Source organism: Hemitrygon akajei, chromosome 13 (assembly GCF_048418815.1).
Source record: "Hemitrygon akajei chromosome 13, sHemAka1.3, whole genome shotgun sequence".
In the NCBI taxonomy this organism is placed as follows: Eukaryota; Metazoa; Chordata; class Chondrichthyes; order Myliobatiformes; family Dasyatidae; genus Hemitrygon; species Hemitrygon akajei.
Genome location: NC_133136.1, coordinates 104,420,034 through 104,441,712, shown reverse-complemented (window position 1 = coordinate 104,441,712; position 21,679 = coordinate 104,420,034). Strand labels below are relative to the sequence as shown.

Below are 21,679 nucleotides of genomic sequence, written 5' to 3'. Positions count from 1 at the left end.
TCTTATGGTCTCACGAGGTCTAGAAAGGAAGGGGAAAAATAAGATTTAGACTTTATCAGGGTAGGGGCATCCCTCAAAGAGACTTTGCAGTAGTAGTCATATTACGAACACAAGAAAATCTGAGTTCCTCCAGTATTTAGTGCGTGTTTCTTTGGATTTCCAGCATCTGCAAATTTTCTCGTGTTTTTGTCCAAAAGATCGTTCACAGGGATGGAACTAATTTTCAGAAAAATAATCAGGAAGTTGTTCAACCTACAGCAACTGCACTCTATAACCAAAGTCAATGAAACTCTGCAAACATGCAGATGACACTTATAGCTGTGGATACACAAAGTTCCAAGGCAGCATTAACTCATACACTGTAGAACAAGAGAGAGTTGGCCTTACACTGAACAACTGCAAGCAGACAACCACTGCATCAGAATGCCTTCAAATGATAAAAGTTGCATAGTGAAATCCTGGAAAACGTGGGCCACACTTGCCACAGGCACACATCAATGATGAAATTCATCATTACCTTCAATACACCAGCACATGCTTTCATTGACTGATTGAGGGAAGAGGCATTTGGAGATTTGATTGTGTATGATCACATGATATTTGATTTTGAAATAACTTTTAATGAAACCGTTATGACAAGTTATCATCCGACTTAGTTCATGCTACACGCATATCAAATCAATTTCTTGTGACACTTTCAATTCTTCTGAGTCCTCCAAGAGTACTAAATTGTAAGTTTTTTTGAAAAAAAGTTCCTATTTACATGTAACTGCAAATGTCAATTTCCTAAAATGTACCTCTCCACTAACCATAACAATTCTGCCATATCTGCATTTCTCAACCACATTCCTAATTTCAGCTTTGAGCTTCTGCATTACCAAGCCCATTACCCGTTAATGGGACGATAACTTGCTGTCACCGGTTTTGCGGGGGCTCCGATGGCCGATGCAGGAGGTACAGGCACCGCCGGTCGCCGGTCGCCGGTCGCCGGCCCCTCCTCCCGGAAACCGCCTGGTGACCACATCCGACGCGGGCTCGGGCGGAAAGGCCAAGTGCGGAGCCTCCGGGTCTGTTGTCCTCGCCTGTCACCTTCCGTCTGCGGTTCCGGGACCCGAGTCAGGTGGCTGGTTATCTGCTTACCGGGTGTGTGGTGCGAGCAGGAGTCGGGCCCGATAAGACACACCGCCGTTGCTGGGTGGGGCGGAGCTGGTGTCATCGGCTCGGCTCGGCTCGGCTCAGCAGCGACAGTGCCTGGTGTTTACCTGGACGGGTATGGCACCAGAGCACGCACCTACTTTCCGCTGCTTTAATTTAACGACCCATTCTGCTGTTGCCACTTCCAGTAGGGGTTTGATGATTCCCAGTGTCTCCAGGCTGTTGGTCTCGTCTTAGGTAATACAGTAGTTGCGAACTGGTTTCAGATTGCATTTAGAATTATTTGGGTGGATTTGAGTATTCGAATAACGTATCGAACTGGGTTATACTGACCGTCTATTTTTGGTATAAATTGACCATTATTTATAAAGTCCTGCCTTGTTCTGTTATTTCTTCATTTGCAGCACCATGCCTCAGAAGTTACTCAAAAATGCCCACTTCATTGAATTAGGGAATTACCACTATTGGCCTGTGCTTGTACCACGAGGTATCCGTCTGTATACCTATGAACAAATTCCATCTTTTCTTAAGGATAATCCTTATATTACAGATGGATACAGAGCTTACCTACCTTCAAAATTGTGCTTAAAGAGGTGGGTTATAGATTTTTCTAAAGTCACATTCCTCTTCATATTAATTTGTATTTTTCAAGTACAGTAAAACTATTAATCCAGTACACATTGAGATTGTGCTAACGAGTAGTTTTTTCAATATAATTGAATGTTATTCTATCAGTAATCTTAACATTTTTTTTATAGGTATCACACTTCTTCCAGTTTAACTGGCAAGTAAAGGGGGTTGTGGGGAAACGGGCCTGGTAACTCTGAAGGGAAGGTAGCAAACAGGTGTAAATAAGTTTAAACAGACATCGGGCCCTGGTAGGTGAGAAGGAACCACAAGATGCCCTTTGTTCATATAAATGAGTATTACAACCAGGGATTTTGATCAATTTAACTGAGAATTTTTATTTGTGTATCATATGGTCCTTTTTACACAGTAGAGCCCAAAAACTGTAAGGCATGAAAAACTTTTTTTTTAAAAACCTAAAATGTTTGCAGTTCAAATGCATTCACCCCCCCCCCCCTTTTGCTTAGTTGAACTACCTTTTGCAACTATTGCAGCCAGCAATCTTTTTGGATAAATCTCTTATTAGCTATGCACAATGTGATGGAGCAAGAGTTGCTCATTCTTCCTTGCAAAATTGCTCAAGCTATGCCAGCTTAGTTGAGGAGTGGCAGTGGACAGCAATTTTGAGGTCTTGCCCCAAATGTTCAATCCGATTACGGTCAGGAGTCTGACTGTGCCACTGAAGGACATCAATTTTCTCCATTTGAAGCGACTCTGATTGCTCTGGCAGTGTGCTTTGGGTGATTGTCCTGCTGAAAGGTGAACTTACTTCACATTTTAAGCTTTCTGGCAGAGGTTAGCAGGTTTTTTTTTATCCAGGATCTCTCTCTATTTATCAGCATTCATCTTAACATCAGTCCTGACTGGATTTCCAGTCCCTACTGCTGAAAAGTATCCCCATAACATGTTGCAACCTCCACCATATTTGACAGTAGGTCAGTGTTACTTGGCTGATGCACTCACTGTATTAGATTTACGCCACTTAGTGTTGAGGCCAGAAAGTTCCACTTTAGTCTCACCCAGTTACAAGACCTTCCACATCTTTACAGGATATTCTAAATGATGCTTTGCAAAGTCTATGGGCAAGGATATGCTTTTTTTTTAAACCAGGGCTTCCTTGCCTCTCTTCCATAAATACTCTTTTTTTTGTGCAAGGCCTTAGAGATAATGGAGCCATGAAATTCATCTCCTGATGCAATCACTGACTTCAACAGCTCTCTCAGAGTGACTGTTAGCATCACTGTAGCCTCTCTTAGAAGTGCATTCTTCTCCGGCGACTAAGTTTAGAGGGTGGCCTGACCTAGGCAGTGTGGCTGTGGTTTCATAGCTTTTTCATAATGGACTGCACTGAGCTCCAAGGTATGATCGATGTCTTGTATCCTTCCCCAGAGTTGTGCTTTTCTATTATTATTTCCATGACTTATCTTGAATGTTCTTTTGTCTTCATTTTGGTTTGGTCTGTTGAAAATCTACCATACTTTTGGACCTTACGGGGGGGGGGGGGGGCAGTATTCTTATTAATTGAAAATGGGTGATCCTCCACTTTTCTACATCAATAAATTGGGTGAGTTGGTAAGGTAATACTGTATATTGCACCTGATGAAAGTTAGCCTAGTAATTACAAAGGGGATGAATACTTATACAACATTCCAATTTTGGTTTTTAATTTTTTGTAAATTGTTGACAAGTTTTGGAATTTTTCTCTTGATTTGACAAGGTGTACAATGTTTTGTAGATAAGCTCAAAAATCCTACTTCAGTATATTTTGAATTTAGAAAATGAGACAGTAAAATGTGAAAATGGTTGTGAGGGCTGAATGCTGAGCCATTGGAATTTCAAAATCCATGTGAATGATAATTGGAGATTGATGTTAATATTGGGGGTGGCAGAAACTGAAGCAGTTCAAAGTAAATTTATTAACAAAATACTTATGTCACCATATACAACCCTGAGATTCATTTTCTTGTGGGCATTCATGGTAAGTACAAAGAACCAATAAAATTAAAAGACTGCACGCAACAAGACCGACGAACAACCAATGGGCAAAATAACATCAAACTGCAAATACAAAAAGAAACACAAATAAAAACGCAATAAATATAAACACTATGAGATGAAGAGTTCTTGAAAATGAGCCCATAGGTTATGGAAACATTTTGGTGCTGGAGTGAGTGAAGAGCCTCCAGTTCAAGAGCCTGATGGTTGAGGGGTAAGAGCTGTTCCTGAACCTGGCAGTGTGGGTCCTGAGTTTCTGGTACCTCAGTTCTGATGGCAGCAGCAAGAGAGCAGGCCTGGATGGTGTGGAGTCCTTGATGATGGAATCTTTCTCGTGAGAGCACTTCATGTGGGTGTGCTTGACGGTGGGGAGAGCTTTACTTGAGATGGACAGAGTTGTATCCACTACTTTTTGTAAGATTTTCTATTCAAGGGCATTGGTGTTTCCATACAAGGCCATGATGCAGCCAGTCAATACACTCTACTGCATATCTATAGAAGTTTGTCAAAGTTTTAGATGACATGCCTAATCTTCGCAAACTTATAGGAAGTAGAGGCGCTGCTATGCTATCTTTGTCATGGCGCTCAGGACAGATCCTCTGGAAACACCAATGCATTTAAAGTTGCTGACCCTCAGTACCAGTTTCACCCATGTGATTAATTAAATCTGTATGTCTTTGGAATGTGGGAGGGAACTGGAGCATCTGTGTGGTCACTAGAGAACTTTTCATGTAATGTTCTAACATATTTAGAGATACTATGTTCTTTATCAGAAGACTTGGCATGTAGTCTGAAACAAACAGATATTCTTGTACTTTTGCTGTGTAATAATAAGCATTTTTTCTTTACAGTCTTTTCATCCTTTCTAATGAGACAGTGAATATCTGGAGTCACCTTCTTGGATTTTTCCTGTTCTTTGGTCTTGGTATTTATGATATGACCATTGTACTTCCTGAAGCAAATGCCTCCAGGGATGATTATGTTATATATTCTATCTGTCTCTTCTGCTTTCAGGTAAGTGATTTACAGTAGATCGATTCTTTATTTGAACAAGGATCATTTTCTATCTTGTTTATTTTGGCAGCACTTGAATAAAGCAACATTTGTCAACTTCTTTATTGTTATTGCTCCACATTGTCTGTTCTCCTGTCCACTTTGCTTAAAGCTGACAAAGGTGGCAATTTTTTTCTAACCTAGTATATTTTGCTCAAATATTGAAATATGAAATGTTTTTAATGAATGAAATTGATTTCTAATGTTATCCCAACATTGCAGAAACATTGGGAGAAGGAAATACTGACCACGGTCTTGGGTTGGTTAGTGTCATATTGTGAGGAAAAGAATGTCATCAGTATGACAAAGTGCAGTATAATAAACATCTCAAGAATATAATATTCTGAGTTACTTCCAGAAATCTTCAGGTTGATTTAAAAGATAATTGGTTCATATTGATTAAGTTCAAAGCATTGATTTGCAGTAATAGTTCTAATTGAGCATGTGCAGGATTTGATAGGTACAGAGTTGACCCTGTCCTTCTCTATCATTGAAAAGCTTCTGAAACTCTAGTTAAAAAATTGTAATGCACTGCTCCAAATTTCTAATGAAATTTTGACTTCATTTTCTGTTAATCAAGCCGAGGAGTGGTGGTGGGACAAGCTCCCACTATCTAAAAGGTGCATGCCATGAGGAGCACTCAAATAGCCTCTGACAACCAAGTCCAACTCCTGGCCTTCTCATGTGGCTTAGCCTCTAAGCCTGGCAGAACCGTTTCTACTGACAGGAGAAGGGGCGAAGGCGGGTCCTGGCACCTTAAAACCAGTGCTTCGGGTAGATGGAGCTCGTCAGCCTGGGAAGGCAGTCCATCTAAAAGAGGGAAAACTCTGATTTCAAACCTCCGCTGTCTTGCAGCCATACCCACTCATGGGAAAGGCTTCAGGAATAAACCCTGAGGACAAATCCAGGGCAGGAGTCCCTAAGGCAGTCCGACGTTGCCTTCAACCTCGTTCTGGCAACTCCTGCGATGACACTGGTGCCAAGCTGTATCAGCCCTTGCCCTTCCCTTGGACAATAGCAGTGTCGTGGAGAGGAGAGTCTTGCTGCATGGGCAACTGCTGGTCTTTCATCCAACCTTGCCTAGGCCTGTGCCCTGGAAACCATTCCAGGCGCAGATCCGTGGTCTTGCGAGACTAACGGATGCCACCATCTCTTGCTAATAGAAACTTTCTTACTTTGCTCTTTCTGTAACTACAGTTCTTTAATTTTGAGAGTGGTGTAATTGCAGGACAAGTATTGCTCAAGATATACCATATTTGAGATGAGGATGCAAATATTATTCTAAGATTTGTTTATAAGCTGAAGACAAACTAATTTTTTTTGCAAATGTTATGTCTTGGGCATTAGAATGTGAATTTTTATAACTTGTATTTATACATTTTCTTTAAATTGGTGATTTTGCTTTTGCAGGTTTGCATGCTCTGTTCAGTGGGATATCACCTATTTTGCTGTCATCGCTCTGAGAAAGCAAATCGGCGCTGGATGGCCCTTGATTATGCTGGCATTGCCATAGGGATTTTGGGCTGTTATGTTCCTGCAGTGTTCTATGCCTTTTACTGTAATGAGGTGAATCAATTTCTTTTTCTCTTACTGTCTATTTAAACTACTATACAAGATACCTTTTTTAAAAAAAACACCTAAACCTTTGGTATTTTATTAACCAAAATGTTAACTTTGAATTGGAATTCTATACACAAACAACATGCACATGTGTGCATATGGAGCAGAATCAGACCACTTGCTTGACTCCACCAAATGAAATCATGACTGAATTGATTGTATCCTTGTTCAGCTCTTCTCTTTATACCTTTGGTAATCTCAGTGCCTTTGTTTATCTTTTATGTTCAAACCTCTGCTTTATTGTGTATTTTTTTCATACTGCAAAAAAAAAAAACAAATTATGTTGCCTGCACCATTTGAGGGAGAGACTGCAAATTGTGATATTTTGAGACTAGGTGGAGGAATTTTGCTTTGTTTGTCTCCCCCCCCCCCCCCCCCCCAATTCCACAGGTGTTTATTTTGTCTTTATCTTTTCCAAATGTTATGAAATAGTCTATTCTTGTATATACAGAATGGGGAGCAGAATAATGAGTGTAATCCCTTCTGTCAGGGAAAAGGTCCCTCCATATATCAATTAAACCAACATCTTCAAAAAGTGTATTAACTTTCTTATGTAAGGATTTTGTTTCATAGGTTTTTCTATTGGAAGAGTCTAAGTTTGGTTGTAATTGTAAATTTAAGTCTCCCCCACATATCAGGAGACCTGTTTCCGCTACCATAATATCAGTAATTTTCTGAAAGAAACCAATATCACTTCCCGGGGGTGCGGATATATTCAATAGTGTAACTGAATTTCTGTCTATATTCCCCCTTACCAGAATATATCTGCCCTCTTTATCTCCCATTTCGAATACTTTTTCAAAATTTAGCTTACTTGAGATAAGAATAGCAACTCCTCTCCTGTGTCCTGATTTATGAGGAGAAAAACAAATTAGTGAAGCCCATTCTCTTTAGCTTTCTATGCTCATTATCACTTAAATGAGTTTCCTGTAAATATACTTTTTTTCATTTTGGATAAAATTCTATTGCGTTTGATTGGATTCAATAGCCCATTTACATTAAAAGAAATGAATTTTACTTTGTCCTTAGCTATCTGTATTTATCTGTCAATGTATCATTGAAATTAGCAGAATAAAACTTAACCGATCTACTCCCTGAATAAATAAGAACCAAGAAATGCAAATAATAACAAAAATGGCAACGAACGTGTGATTCCAATGCTGAGGTCTCTGGTAGATGACCCTGTATTGAGCTAGAGGAAATGTCTAGCTGTGGGGGATAACCCCTCCTACTTGTGAGTTGAGGGCACCCATTGCAGTATTCATAAAAGTCAGTGAACAAATTCATTACACAGAAAAGATTTCCCTGTGTACTCGTATATACGCACACATATATATATATATTCTCATTTTGGTGGGGAAAAAGGAGTAAGTGAGCGAATAAAGAATAACAACTAAGTAATATATAATAATATACATAACATTATTATATAATAATATTTAATAATTATAATACACATTATAAGAAGTATTTCTCGAGATAGGTATATCACCGTCTACTTTTGCTTCCGTTTAGCTTCTCGACATTTTAAAAGTTAGTCAAACCTTATGGCTCTTCTGAAGGGGGCAAGGACTGTCTTTGGTAAACTCCCAGTCTCTTCCAGATGTACTTCTCTCGGCCTCCTCCAGTCTCCTGCCTTCTTGATACTCGCACTATATCCAAGCGGTGCGGGATAATTCCTCTGCCAGGCTTTCCCTCGGTTTGATCGCGCTGACGGGCAACCCTCTGGCCTTCATGTCTGTAGTCGCCTCTTCCACTGTCTGGTACAACCGCGTCCCATTGTCATAAAACACTCGAAGTTTAGCAAGGTACGGAGTTTGAAATCTAATCCTTTTTTGCGTTAGTACTCGCTTTACTTCAGAGTATTCTTTACATTTCTGCAGGACCATGGGGGGGGTAATCTTGGTCAAAATATATTATCGCCTAAAAACACCCTCTTCTTACCCCAGCCCCTTCGTAGAATCTCCGCCTTGGTACTGTACCGAAGGAATTTAATTATTATTGAGCATGGCTTATCTTGGGTAGACTTTGGGACTAATGCACGATGCGTTCTCTCGATTTCCAGCTCCATAGTCGAGGGAAGCTCCAGCGCGTCCCACAGCAACTTTCCGACAAACTCCATTATAGACGAGCCCTCCGCTCCTTCGGGAACGTTGTATATTCTGATATTTTTCCGCCGTGATCTTCCCTGCAGGTCAAGCAGTTTACCTTCTTGGTGAATTAATATTTTTATTGTCTTACTCAGTATCCGTTCCACATTTTGAACGGGATCTTCCACCTTCTCAATTCGAGTCTCTGCCACTGCTATTTTTTGATTGACGTTGGCATGCTCTGACTTAATATCATGTAGCTGCTGCTTTATTTCTTTCTGGAACTCCCTTATCTCTTTCAGGATTTCGATCATATTCACCGCTTCGCCTGAGCGAGGCCCAACGTCCGCCTTGCTAGCATGCGGTCGGGTAGGAGAGCCGCTCGCGGCCACAGGCTCCGCAGTGTCACTGTTTTTATTTCCATTCTTTTTCCTCATTCTTGCCCCTCTTTTCAGTTCAAATATTTTTCGAAAAATACTATATTTGATGGGTTAACGGGGCTTAATACTCGTTTTTTCCGGAGGAGCTAGTGACTTAAGCTGCCATTCTCGACGATGACATCACCGGAAACTCTTGCTTTGATTGTCTTAAGTAGGTGATTACTAGTTCTAGATTCTCTCAAAGGAAACATCCTTTCCTATTCATCCTCTGCTTTGAAGTCACTGCTCATTTTTCTAAATTCCAGCAAATATAAGCCTAGTTTGTGCATCCTTTCCTAATGAGTGATAACTGATTGTTTAAGATGTCTGGTAAATCTTCCAACTTGCTTCTCTCAATTTTCTAGCAATTTTCTCTTGACGATAAAGATACCATGATCTGCGGGGTTCTGGTATGATATTATTTCGGGGAACGTGGTGGCATAGTGGTTGCCGGAATGCTTTTTAGTACCAGCGACTCGGCTTCAATTACTGCTGCTGTCTATAAGGAATTTGTACGCTCCCCCCCCCCCCCCCAGACCCTGTAGGTTTCCTCCCACAGTCCAAAGACACACTGGTAGGTTACTTGGCCGTTGTAAATTGTGCCTTGATTAGGCTAGTGTTATATCAGGGTGTGCTGGACAGCACTGCTCAAAGGGCGTATTACACACTGTATCTCAATCAAATATATTCACGTTTCCTTAAATAAGGTGACTAGATTCCTTTGTGTCTCAGAGCTCTAGGCTTTCACATTGTTTGGATAATGTACTTTTTAATTTTTAGGCCAAAATAAATAACTTCATATTTTCCCCCCATTTTACTCCTTTTGCTAGATTTTGGTCTTCACTTAAGGGTTACAACTTTCCTATCTTTGTGTGATCAGCAAATTTTGATGCCTTCATCTGAGTCATTTATATAACTTTAAATTGAGTAACGGACCCCTGTGGCCCACACTTAGTCATTCAGCATGGAAATAAATAATTTGGCCCAACCCTTCCATTTCGATCATGAAGCCTTTGAGCTTCCTTACTGTGCCTTGAATGACAAACAGTAATGTGCCCAGCACAGACCCCTGAGGCACGTTACTAGTTACAGAGCTTTAGTCCAAAATTACAACCTTCTACCATCACATTTTGCTTCCTACTGTCAAGCTAATTCTATATCCAGTTAATAATCCAGATATTCCTGAATGGCATGCAATCAAACTTTCCAGAGCAACCTACCCTGTGGAACTCTTTCAAAGGCATTTCTGAAGTTCGTTCATATAAACTATGTATACCTCCCTGTCTTCATTGACTTTTTGGTTACTACTTCAAACGAAAAAAATGTGAGAAGTGATTTTCCTTTGCACAAAGCTGTGCTAACAAACTTTGTCTTTTCCAAGCATTTTCATTTCTTGTCCCATTGAATTCCCTCCACAGATGTTAGGCTCGCTGGCCTATTGTTGCCAGGTTTTTCTTTGCAGTCTTTTTAAACAAGAGCATTACATTAGCAATCCTCCACTCTTCTGGTGCCTTACCTGTTGCTATGATGCATAGATCTCAGCCTTGCATCTGCAGCTCCACACATAGAGTAGATGTCCACTTTGGTCTTTGAGGAGCCCTGAATTCCCCATAGCTATTCTTTACAATTCATTTAAGCTGATAATTATCTATTTCATGTTGCCATTCAGAAAAGGATCTATTTATACTTCTGTTTCTGGTTAGGCAGGCAGTCTTCAATGCACATTACTATGTTACCTTACTCCATTAAATTTTATTTTCTGTAACGATCTTGGATACAGCAATTTATCGAATGCCTTCTGGAAATCTTAGTCCTTTTCACTAGTTCCCCTTTACCCAGAATACAGTATTGTATTTTTCCCAAAGAACAATAAATGGATTAAATGACTTCTATTTTAGAAAACCATGTTTCCTTTGCCAGATTACCTTTTATATTTTTAAGTGCCCTTCCAAATCAGAGCCAACATTTTCCCTATTACGGATAAGCAAACTGGCTTGAATCTTGTCTTCCTTCCTTATTGAATAAAAGAATTGTATTTGCTTTTTTCCAGTTCAGTGGAGTCTTCCACTAATCTAGGGGATTTTTGAAATTTAAAACCATTTCATCATTTACCTCACCAGCCACTTCTCAAGATCTTATGATTAACTATCAGGTCTCGATTAGCCCAGAACTTCAATAATTTGCTCAGTACATCTACCCTGGTCATCATAATCTTCCTGAGTTCCTCTCCTACATTGAATTCTGGGAATACAGCTATTTCTGGGACCATTTCCTTGCTCCTGGTAAGATGTTCAATGCAGCGTCCACTATGGGTCCAATCAAAGGTGTATGTGTTCCATCTTACAATCACAAGTCAGTGCTGGATATGCAGAACTATCCCATCAGCGACTTGCTCGATAGCGATGGAGCCGGACTTACTACTGTTGTGTTGTGACCTGGCCTTGTGTATCGTTGGACAGTGTGCGGTCCAAAAATGTGTAAGAGATTGTCTTGGGCATTTTGATTGTGATTGCAAGACCCCGTTGGACATTAGTACTCTGGAATACTGCATGTGCAGTTTATTGACAAGACTGTCGAGGGAGCTGTATTGCATCTTTTGTGCTGAGGTCACCTGAGGTAGCAGACTAGGAGAGGAAACTCTGAGGAAGTGCCTAAGAGCCTTTGTGGAGTGTGCTGAAATTTATTCTAGACTTGGGGGATGGTGCTGCCCTCTAGTGTTCATCCAGTGGAAGAAGTGGATACTCAGGGACTTGAACTATTTTTTTCTTTGTGGGGTACTTTTCTGAAATTGTAAACATTTGTGCTATGTTCTGTGTGCTATTGGTAATGTGTTTTGCACCTTGGCCCCAATGCTGTTTCATTTGGCTACATTCACGTATGCTTGAGTTACAATTTAACTTGAACTTACAGGTGGATTTTGCCTCTTTCAAATTTGCATCAAGATGTGGGAAAGGGCCAATATAACAGTAAATTATCATTGTTAAAGACAAGGACCTACATAGAGTAATAGTCTTAGAGCACCACAACACAGAAGTAGGACCTTTGGTCCATCCAGTCTGTGCCAAAGTGATATTCTGCCTCGTCCCATTAAGCTGCACGTGGAACATAGCTCTGCCTAGCCCACACATCCATGTACTTATCCAGATTTCTCATAGGTTGAAATATAAACTCCAGCTACCATTTCTACTGGCAGCTCGATCCACACTCGCAGCGCCCTCTGAATGAAGTTGTTCCCCTTAAATATTTCACATTAACCTCTGACCACCAGTTCTAGTCACACCTCACCTCAGTGAGAAAAAGCCCTTTTGCAATTACCCTATCTATGCCCCTCATCTGAAAACTACTTCTGTCTCAAGTCACTTAATTGGGTAACAGAACCCAACTAATACTTCCAGAAACACTATGGTGTATTATCAGAATTTCAGATAATTGAATTAACCTCCAAATTGAGCAGTTTTTCTAAGCATAAACCCATTTCTGGAGTTAATATGTTGTATTTTTGTCTTATTTAGTTTTGGCGACAGGTGTACTTAATAATGGTGCTGGCTATGATATTGGCAGTATTCTTTGCACAGATACATCCATATTACGTCACTCAGCAGTGGTTCAGCTTGCGTGCACTCACTTTCTGCTGTGTTTCTGCATATGGGCTGATCCCAACTATTCATTGGATTTGGCAGAATGGAGGGATGGGTGCACCCATAGTTCAGGTAAGTACATCATCAGTAAATGGTAGTACAAACTTAATACAATTAATGTTTAAAATTAACAAAACTGGCAATCAAATATTGTATTCTGCCTAACATGTCAAAAGCTCAGTGTACTTAATTTAATAACTTGCATGATACAATCTACTCCATAGTTCAGATTTATTTTACCTTTGGCCCAAAATATTTAATGCTAACTTTAATAGTTAATCAGCTCCAGTTTTCTCCCATAGTCCAAAGATGTACCAGATAGGAGGTTAATTGGTCATGTAAATTGTCCTGTGGCTATGATTAAATAGGCTTGGTGGGCTGGAAGGGACTATTCTATGCTGTATCTCTAAATAAACGAGTAAAAACTAAATATTGTAAGCTCTAGGGTCACTCTGCATCTTGCAGGGAGAAGCAGTTAACTGCACGTTGAAACCCCTAGATCAGAACTTAGCAAAAGTAAAAGCAGACTAATTTTCAGTTGTCCATAAGTTGGGGAGGAGAGGTAGGGTGAAGGTAGTATGTGATGGGGATAAGACCAGAAATGCCAGAATAATAATTGTTATTGAAAACACCAAGAGATATAGAGTAAATTGTGCAATATTCTGTTAATCCAAATGACCACTACTCCTAGTCTAAATTTAGTATTCTTTTCCCCACACAAACACACCCCTTTCTTTCCACCTCTGACACTTTGGCTAGCTATCTGGAACCTGCACTCTAGCTGTCCTTACCTGAAACCTAACCGCTCTGACCAAGTTTTTAAATTTACTTTTAAGCCCCTATTTCAACTTTATCTGTGGGTCTGCGATGTTGTTGGGGACATTTTCTACATTTGGAACAGAACATTATAGCAGTCAGGCCATTCAGCCCATGTGCACAGACACTTCAACCTACTCTGATAACCCAGTGCTTTTCTCCCACATAGGCACAAGGATGAACAGAGGGCTAAAGTCTCTTAAATGTCCCTAATGTATTTGCTGCACATTCCACACACCATTCTGACACTGTGTGTATATTAAAAAAAAATTAAAAAGTACTATCTCTGATATCCCACCTATATTTTCCTCCTTTGAACTTGAAATTATGCCCTTTCCACCATGGGATACACCTCTTATACTCCATTGTTCCAAAGCGAAAAGCCCCAGCCCACTTAACTGAAGACGTGCTATTTAATTCAGACAGTATCCTGATAAATCTTCTCTGCACCTTCTTGAAAGCTTCTGTACCCTTTTTATAATGACGGAACCGGAACAAAACATGATACTCAAGTATGAGCAAACACGAGGAAATCTGCAGATGCTGGAAATTCAAACAACACACACAAAATGCTGGTAGGACGCAGCAGGCTAGGCAGCATCTATAGGGAGAAGCGATGTCACACATCACACTTCATGTCACTTCTCATGCTTTGAATTTTTTCAATGATTTTAAGTTCCCTGGCCCCCTCCGTCTTATTTTCACCATGGACGTCCAGTCCCTATATACCTCCATCCCCCACCAAGATGGTCTCGAAGCTCTTCGCTTTTTTTTGGATTCCAGACCTAATCAAATCCCCTCCACCACCACTCTCCTCCGTCTAGCGGAATTAGTTCTTACACTCAATTCTCCTTTGGCTCCTCCCACTTCCTCCAAACCAAGGGTGTAGCCATGGGCACCCGTATGGTTCCCAGTTATGCCTGCCTTTTTGTTGGCTTTGTGGAACAGTCCATGTTCCAAGGCTATACAGGTATTCATCCCCCTCTTTTCCTTCGCTACATCGACGACTGCATTGGCGCTGCCTCTTGCACGCGTGCTGAGCTCGTCGACTTCATTAACTTTGCCTCCAACTTTCACCCTGCCCTCAAATTTACCTGGTCCATTTCCGACATCTCCCTCCCCTTTATTGATCTTTCTGTCTCCATCTCTGGAGACGGCCTATCTACTGATATCTACTATAAACCTACAGACTCTCACAGCTACCTGGACTATTCCTCTTCCCACCCTGTCTCTTGCAAAAAGGCTATCCCCTTCTCACAATTCCTCCGTCTCTGCCACATCTGCTCTCAGGATGAGGCTTTTCTTTCCAGGACGAAGGAGATGTCTTCCTTTTTTAAACAAAGGGGTTTCCATTCTTCCACCATCAACTCTGCTCTCAAACGCATCTCTCCCATTTCCCGCACATCTGCCCTCACCCCATCCACCCGCCACCCCACTCGGGATAGGGTTCCCCTTGACCTTACCTACCATCCCACCAGCCTCCAGGTCCAACATATAATTCTCCGTAACTTCCGCCACCTCCAACGGGATCCCACTACCAAACACATTTTTCCCTCCCCCCCACTGTCTGCCTTCCGCAGGGATCACTCCCTACGCGACTCCCTTGTCCACTCGTCCTCCCCCATCCCTTCCCACTGATCTCCCTCCTGGCACTTATCCTTGTAAGCGGAACAAGTGCTACACCTGTCCTTACACTTCCTGCCTCACCACCATTCAGGGCCCCAGACAGTCCTTCCAGGTGAGGCGACACTTCACCTGTGAGTCGGCTGGTGTGGTATACTGCGTCCGGTGCTCCCGGTGTGGCCTTTTATATATTAAACATATAACATATAACAATCACAGCACGGAAACAGGCCATCTCGGCCCTCCTAGTCCGTGCCGAACTCTTAATCTCACCTAGTCCCACCTACCCGCACTCAGCCCATAATCCTCCACTCCTTTCCTGTCCATATACCTATCCAATTTTACCTTAAATGACACAACTGAACTGGCCTCTACTACTTCTACAGGAAGCTCATTCCACACAGCTATCACTCTCTGAGTAAAGAAATACCCCCTCGTGTTTCCCTTAAACTTTTGCCCCCTAACCCTCAAATCATGTCCTCTCATTTGAATTTCCCCTACTCTCAATGGAAACAGCCTATTCACGTCAACTCTATCTATCCCTCTCAAAATTTTAAATACCTCGATCAAATCCCCCCTCAACCTTCTACGCTCCAATGAATAGAGACCTAACTTGTTCAACCTTTCTCTGTAACTTAAGTGCTGAAACCCAGGTAACATCCTAGTAAATCGTCTCTGCACTCTCTCCAATTTATTGATATCTTTCCTATAATTCGGTGACCAGAACTGTACACAATATTCCAAATTTGGCCTTACCAATGCCTTGTACAATTTTAACATTACCTCCCAACTTCTGTACTCAATGCTCTGATTTATAAAGGCCAGCGTTCCAAAAGCCTTCTTCACCACCCTATCTACATGAGACTCCACCTTCAGGGAACTATGCACTGTTATTCCTAGATCTCTCTGTTCCACTGCATTCCTCAATGCCCTACCATTTACCCTGTATGTTCTATTTGGATTATTCCTGCCAAAATGTAGAACCTCACACTTCTCAGCATTAAACTCCATCAGCCAACGTTCAGCCCATTCTTCTAACCGGCATAAATCTCCCTGCAAGCTTTGAAAACCCACCTCATTATCCACAACACCGCCTACCTTAGTATCATCGGCATACTTACTATTCCAATTTACCACCCCATCATCCAGATCATTTATGTATATTACAAACAACATTGGGCCCAAAACAGATCCCTGAGGCACCCCGCTAGTCACCGGCCTCCATCCCGATAAACAATTATCCACCACTACTCTCTGGCATCTCCCATCTAGCCACTGTTGAATCCATTTTATTACTCCAGTATTAATACCTAACGACTGAACCTTCTTAACTAACCTTCCATGTGGAACTTTGTCAAAGGCCTTACTGAAGTCCATATAGACTACATCCACTGCCTTACCCTCGTCAACATTCCTCGTAACTTCTTCAAAAAATTCAATAAGGTTTGTCAAACATGACCTTCCACGCACAAATCCATGCTGGCTACTCCTAATCAGATCCTGTCTATCCAGATAATTATAAATACTATCTCTAAGAATACTTTCCATTAATTTACCCACCACTGATGTCAAACTGACAGGTCTATAATTGCTAGGCTTACTTCTAGAACCCTTTTTAAACAATGGATCCACATGAGCAATACGCCAATCCTCCGGCACAATCCCCGTTTCTAATGACATCTGAAAGATCTCTGAAGAGCTCCTGCTATCTCTACACAAACTTCCCTCAAGGTCCTGGGGAATATCCTGTCAGGACCCAGAGATTTATCCACTTTTAAATTTCTTAAAAGCGCCAGTACTTCCACCTCTTTAATTGTCATAGGTTCCATAACTTCCTTACCTGTTTCCCACACCTTACACAATTCAATATCCTTCTCCTCAGTGAATACCGAAGAGAAGAAATCGTTCAAAATCTCTCCCATCTCCCTCGGCTCCACACATAGCTGACCACCCTGATTCTCTAAGGGACCAATTTTATCCCTCACTAACCTCTTGCTTTTAATATAACTGTAGAAACCTTTCGGATTTACTTCCACCTTATTTGCCAAACCAAACTCGTAACTTCTTTTAGCTTTTCTAATCTCTTTCTTAAGATTCCTTTTACATTCTTTATATTCCTCGAGCAATTCCTTTACTCCATGCTGCCTATATCTATTGTAGACATCCCTCTTTTTCCGAACCAAGTTTCTAATATCCCTTGAATATTGGCGAGAACCGACGCAGACTGGGAGACCGTTTCGTGGAACACCTACGCTCGGTCCACCAGAAAAAGCAGGATCTCCCAGTGGCCACACATTTTAATTCCACGTCCCATTCCCATTCTGATATGTCTATCCATGGCCTCCTCTACTGTCAAAATGAATCCAAACTCAGGTTGGAGGAACAACACTTTATATACCGGCTGGGTAGCCTCCAACCTGATGGCATGAACATTGACTTCTCTAACTTCCGTTAATGCCCCTCCTCCCCTTCTTACCCCATCCCCGACATATTTACCGTAGTAGCTTGCCTGTTCTCCATCTCCCTCTGGTGCTTCCCCCCCCCCCCCCCCCCCCTTCTCCTGAGGCCTCCCGTCCCATGATCCTTTCCCTTCTCCAGCTCTGTATCACTTTCGCCAATCACCTTTCCAGCTCTTAGCTTCATCCCACCCCCTCCGGTCTACTCCTATCATTTCGCATTTCCCCCTCCCCCCACTACTTTCAAATCTCTTAGTATCTTTCCTTTCAGTTAGTCCTGACGAAGGGTCTCGGCCTGAAACATCGACAGCGCTTCTCCCTATAGATGCTGCCTAGCCTGCTGTGTTCGACCAGCATTTTGTGTGTGTTGTTACTCAAGTACGATCTAGTTTTGTAGAGTGGCAACATTACCCTGCAGCTCTTGAACTCAATTCCCTGATTAATGAAGGCCAACACAGTACATGCTTTCTTAGCCAGCTTATCAAATTGCACAGCAACTTTGATGCACCTATGAATATGGATCCTAAGTTCCCTCTGTTTGTCTACACTGCCAAGACTCCTGACTTGTAAATACAGGCTATTCTTAAACATGGATAGTTTTGATTTTTTTTTTAAAAAATCACAAAAATTGTTAGCTGGTGTTAAAAGGGTGAATAAAAATACAGTTTTTCTTTTACTGCATCTCAGGCATTAGTTCCACGCATATTTGTGATGTATTTCATCGGTGCAGTAGCTTTTTTCTTCTATATCACAAAAATCCCAGAAAGATACTTCCCAGGTGAGTATGAACAAGATTTTCTTTTTCTTACTATACTCAAGTTTAGTGGCAAGTTTATTACCATCTTGGTTTTCACATAAATCCATGGTGCATTTAGATGGGGGGGTTTAATTTTATAATAATTAATCAGCTTTTTAATTAGTAGAATTACCTGAAACAGGATGCAATACAAGATTCTGTTGACTGGGAGCTCAATTACACCAATGTACATTTGGAAGAGTAGTTCAGAATCACAGTAGTTAAGTGTTTTGCTATGTGTTTATTGCCTATTCTCATTTATCAGATTTGACGATTCATATTTATCAAGTTTATTTTCCATGTTTACCCATTCCACTACATTACTTCTAAGTTATCCTTTTCATAGTTGACTCTGCCTCTCAAGTTCTGTTGAGTGTATTTGGAAATTGCACCCTGTATACTCAAGGCTAAACCCTGGAGACTTCCCCTGTAGACTTATCACCTGAAAAAGAACTATAACAACTACTGTTTCGTGTTACTTGGTCACTTTTCTATCCATGTTGTTACATTCACTGCACACATCATGTCCTGGTTTAACTTCCCAAAATGCTTCACCTCCTCTTTGTCTGAATTAAATTCCAGCTGACTTATCCTCGCCCACTTTTCCAGATGATCTAGGTGGTACTGAAACTTTAGACAAGTGGTCCATGGATCCCTCAGTTAATGATCGGGCTCTCTGGCATTAAAAGTAGGGTTGGGAACTCCTGCTTCAGACAATCACCTTTGCTATACCAGCTCATCAATTCTGATGGCATACATAAACTTAATAATGCTACATGTCATCCAAATTATTAACATATTGCAAACAGGACCCACAGCAAGTTTTGCAGTTAGGTAGACAATAAAGCACAGTATTACTGCCTAGCAACTCAATTTTTTGAATTATACTCCTTTATTTAAATAAGTTATGGCTGCTGACTACAATAATCCTATCAGCAATGCCTACACTAAGGTAAACTAAAACTAAGCAAGAAAGATCTTAAATGTATGAGGAATACTTGGTATGTATGCTTAGAAAATATTTGGCATTTATTTAATCCCTTACCAGGATCTTCCACTTTGAATTGTAGAGTAGTGTGTTCCATATTTAAAGCTTCAATAAGTAGGAATTAAAGTTTTGTGTTGGAGGTGAAGACCTTAGAATGTAGTAATATAGTAAATTGGTTTCCACTGATGACACTTTGTTCTGTCTAATGCTTTGTACTTTTTACAGGACAGGTGAACTACCTGGGTTCCAGTCATCAGTGTTGGCATGTCCTTGTTGTCCTGATGTTTTATTGGTGGCACCAAACTGGAGTGTATATTACACAATATAGACACAACCAACCCTGTTCTGAATTAATCAGTACATAACAGTAGCGTCTTGTGAGAAATTTCCTTAAGTGCCTATTGAGTTTGTAACAGTACACTGAGCAGGGGAAGTCAGCAATTTTTAATTGTGATTTGATAAGTGTTCACTACTTGTATAGATATTTAAACAAATTGATATTTGGCTTTTGCCTTGAGCAGTAAAACATGAACTGTTTTTGCGGTAGCCTTTTAAGGTGTACCTATGTAGAGAATTTAGTTAGAGTAATTCTTTGAAATGTCAATAACTGGAATATCAGTGGGCACATTAATGGCTAAGACGTAATTTTTTTTAAGAATTGGCAAGTTGCTGGTTACAGCCATGTGGACCTCAGATTATTTAGATGTTGTTTTAAACCTGTGTTACACTGTATTTTATTAACCCTTGCTTGGGAGTCCAAGGGTGCTAAGAGGTTCAGTAATTACCTTGTACATTTGGTTAACAAGCAGCCAAAACTGAACTTCATTAACACTTTAGTATTAATGCAGATTTGAAGCCAGCAATTAAGTGTAATGTTTCTGATCTAGTTAGTTGAGTTTGTAAGACAGAGAAATTCCTATTTCCACATGTGAAAAATGAGAAAGGGCAAACTGTTTTTTAGATTAAAGCATGCATAACACTTACAGGATATAGTACTGTCCTAAGGAACAGAAATGGGAAGAGAATGGGTAATTATTTAAAATTAACTGGTCTACAGTGCTAGGAGAAACAATTAAAACCTTAAGTTACAGCATTTTCAAAGAATACTATTATAATGGCTGGCACTAGCTTGAAGTGACTCAACTGTACCACAATTACTTCAGTGTTTTTAAGTGAAAATCTAAATGGGACTGCACTACAGCTATAAAGAACGTCCAATACTTCGTGCAGTATTATTCATGTGAGGTTAAGAAAAAACGTGGTTACAACCCACCTTTCTACTGTTGTAGAAGTGAAGGGGTCAAGTAGAGATCATTGTAAACTAGGACCAGCAGATTATTTGAGCAGACCAGGGATATAGCTGTCTGTTGTGTTTACCAAAATACAAATTTAGATAACCATGTAGTAAAAGTATTACTACTGATCACTTAATTTGTACATTGTTTTTACGAAAGTATTCAGAGCATCAGATTGAATTATAAAATTCACTGAGGGTTAAGTGCAATTTTTATTTTAAAAAAATGTTCTTGCATTGAAAAAAGTTTACCAAAACAACTACCACTCTTCAGGATCAGTTTTTTTTTAAAAAAAATAACCGTCTATCTTGTTTTCACTCTTACATTTTTACTACTTGCCCTTAAAAGGACAAGCTGGTCTTGTGGTTTTTAGATTTATGGATTGTATTCATGTTGGAAAATGTAGCTTTTTTTGTTGCAGAAGAAGTGTTGGGTTCATGTTAATATTTGAACTCTGCTTTTCCTGTAATTCTGTGCTGGCCTTGTCAAATAAAATCTTTTTTCAACAAAGCTGAATTACTGATTTGCATCAGTTCTTTCAAAATTCACAAATTACAAAATATCTATAAAGTCCAAGGCATCATTTGGGGCTAGGCAATATTCCTTCTAATGTTTTTTTTTTAAAAACAAGGCCACAACACTTTACTAAAATATTATATAAAAGAGAATTCCATCTGCAAGGCAACAAAGGCTGTGCTACATGCGCAGGAGCGTTTCAGTTACTGCAGGGCCGTGCACCCATGCAACTCAGTGGAACAGTGCTAGGCAATTTATCTCACTTGATTTACTCAATCCAGTGATCCTTATGATAGGGATTCCAGAGTAGATCCTAATATAGAATGAAATTTTCTCTCTTCCCCTGCACTCTATCCCCCACCCCCTAGAAAAAATAACAACAAAGCACATTTTAAATGTTTCTGAGTGAAGTCAATGTCTATTGGACAAAGCAGGCAAGTTGCTCAGATACATAGTCAATTGGTTATTTTGCATTTCCAAAGTTAAACCAGGAGAGATAACACACTGGACTTGGTTTATACCAACACACCACAGGCATACAAAGCAGCCCACCCCCCCCGCCCCCATCTTGGCCACTCTGACCACATATCTG

The 21,679-nt window shown here is 40.5% G+C and overlaps 1 protein-coding gene across 4 annotated transcripts; it reads left to right on the top strand.

Moving 5' to 3' along the window:
• Nucleotides 1-1,024: 1,024 nt before the first annotated feature.
• Nucleotides 1,025-21,087, top strand: paqr3a (progestin and adipoQ receptor family member IIIa). 4 transcript variants are annotated; one of them, XM_073065210.1, is made up of 7 exons: nt 1,025-1,392; nt 1,706-1,748; nt 4,629-4,791; nt 6,241-6,396; nt 12,472-12,669; nt 18,180-18,270; nt 19,502-21,087. In XM_073065210.1, exons 3-7 carry the CDS (start codon nt 4,714-4,716, stop codon nt 19,639-19,641), a joined length of 663 nt encoding a protein of 220 aa, XP_072921311.1. In that variant the 5' UTR covers nt 1,025-1,392; nt 1,706-1,748; nt 4,629-4,713; the 3' UTR covers nt 19,642-21,087. The 4 variants fall into 4 exon arrangements, with proteins under 4 accessions (XP_072921311.1, XP_072921309.1, XP_072921312.1 ...); XM_073065208.1 differs by having other exon boundaries at nt 1,560-1,748; XM_073065209.1 differs by having other exon boundaries at nt 1,053-1,120; nt 1,560-1,748.
• Nucleotides 21,088-21,679: the final 592 nt, after the last annotated feature.

Coding starts and splice junctions, on each gene's coding strand:
- paqr3a (XM_073065208.1), top strand. CDS start 1,564: ATGCCTCAGAAGTTACTCAAAAATGCCCACTTCATTGAATTAGGGAAT. Junction 4,792..6,240: donor TCTGTCTCTTCTGCTTTCAG/GTAAGTGATTTA, acceptor TTGCTTTTGCAG/GTTTGCATGCTCTGTTCAGT. Junction 6,397..12,471: donor ATGCCTTTTACTGTAATGAG/GTGAATCAATTT, acceptor TGTCTTATTTAG/TTTTGGCGACAGGTGTACTT.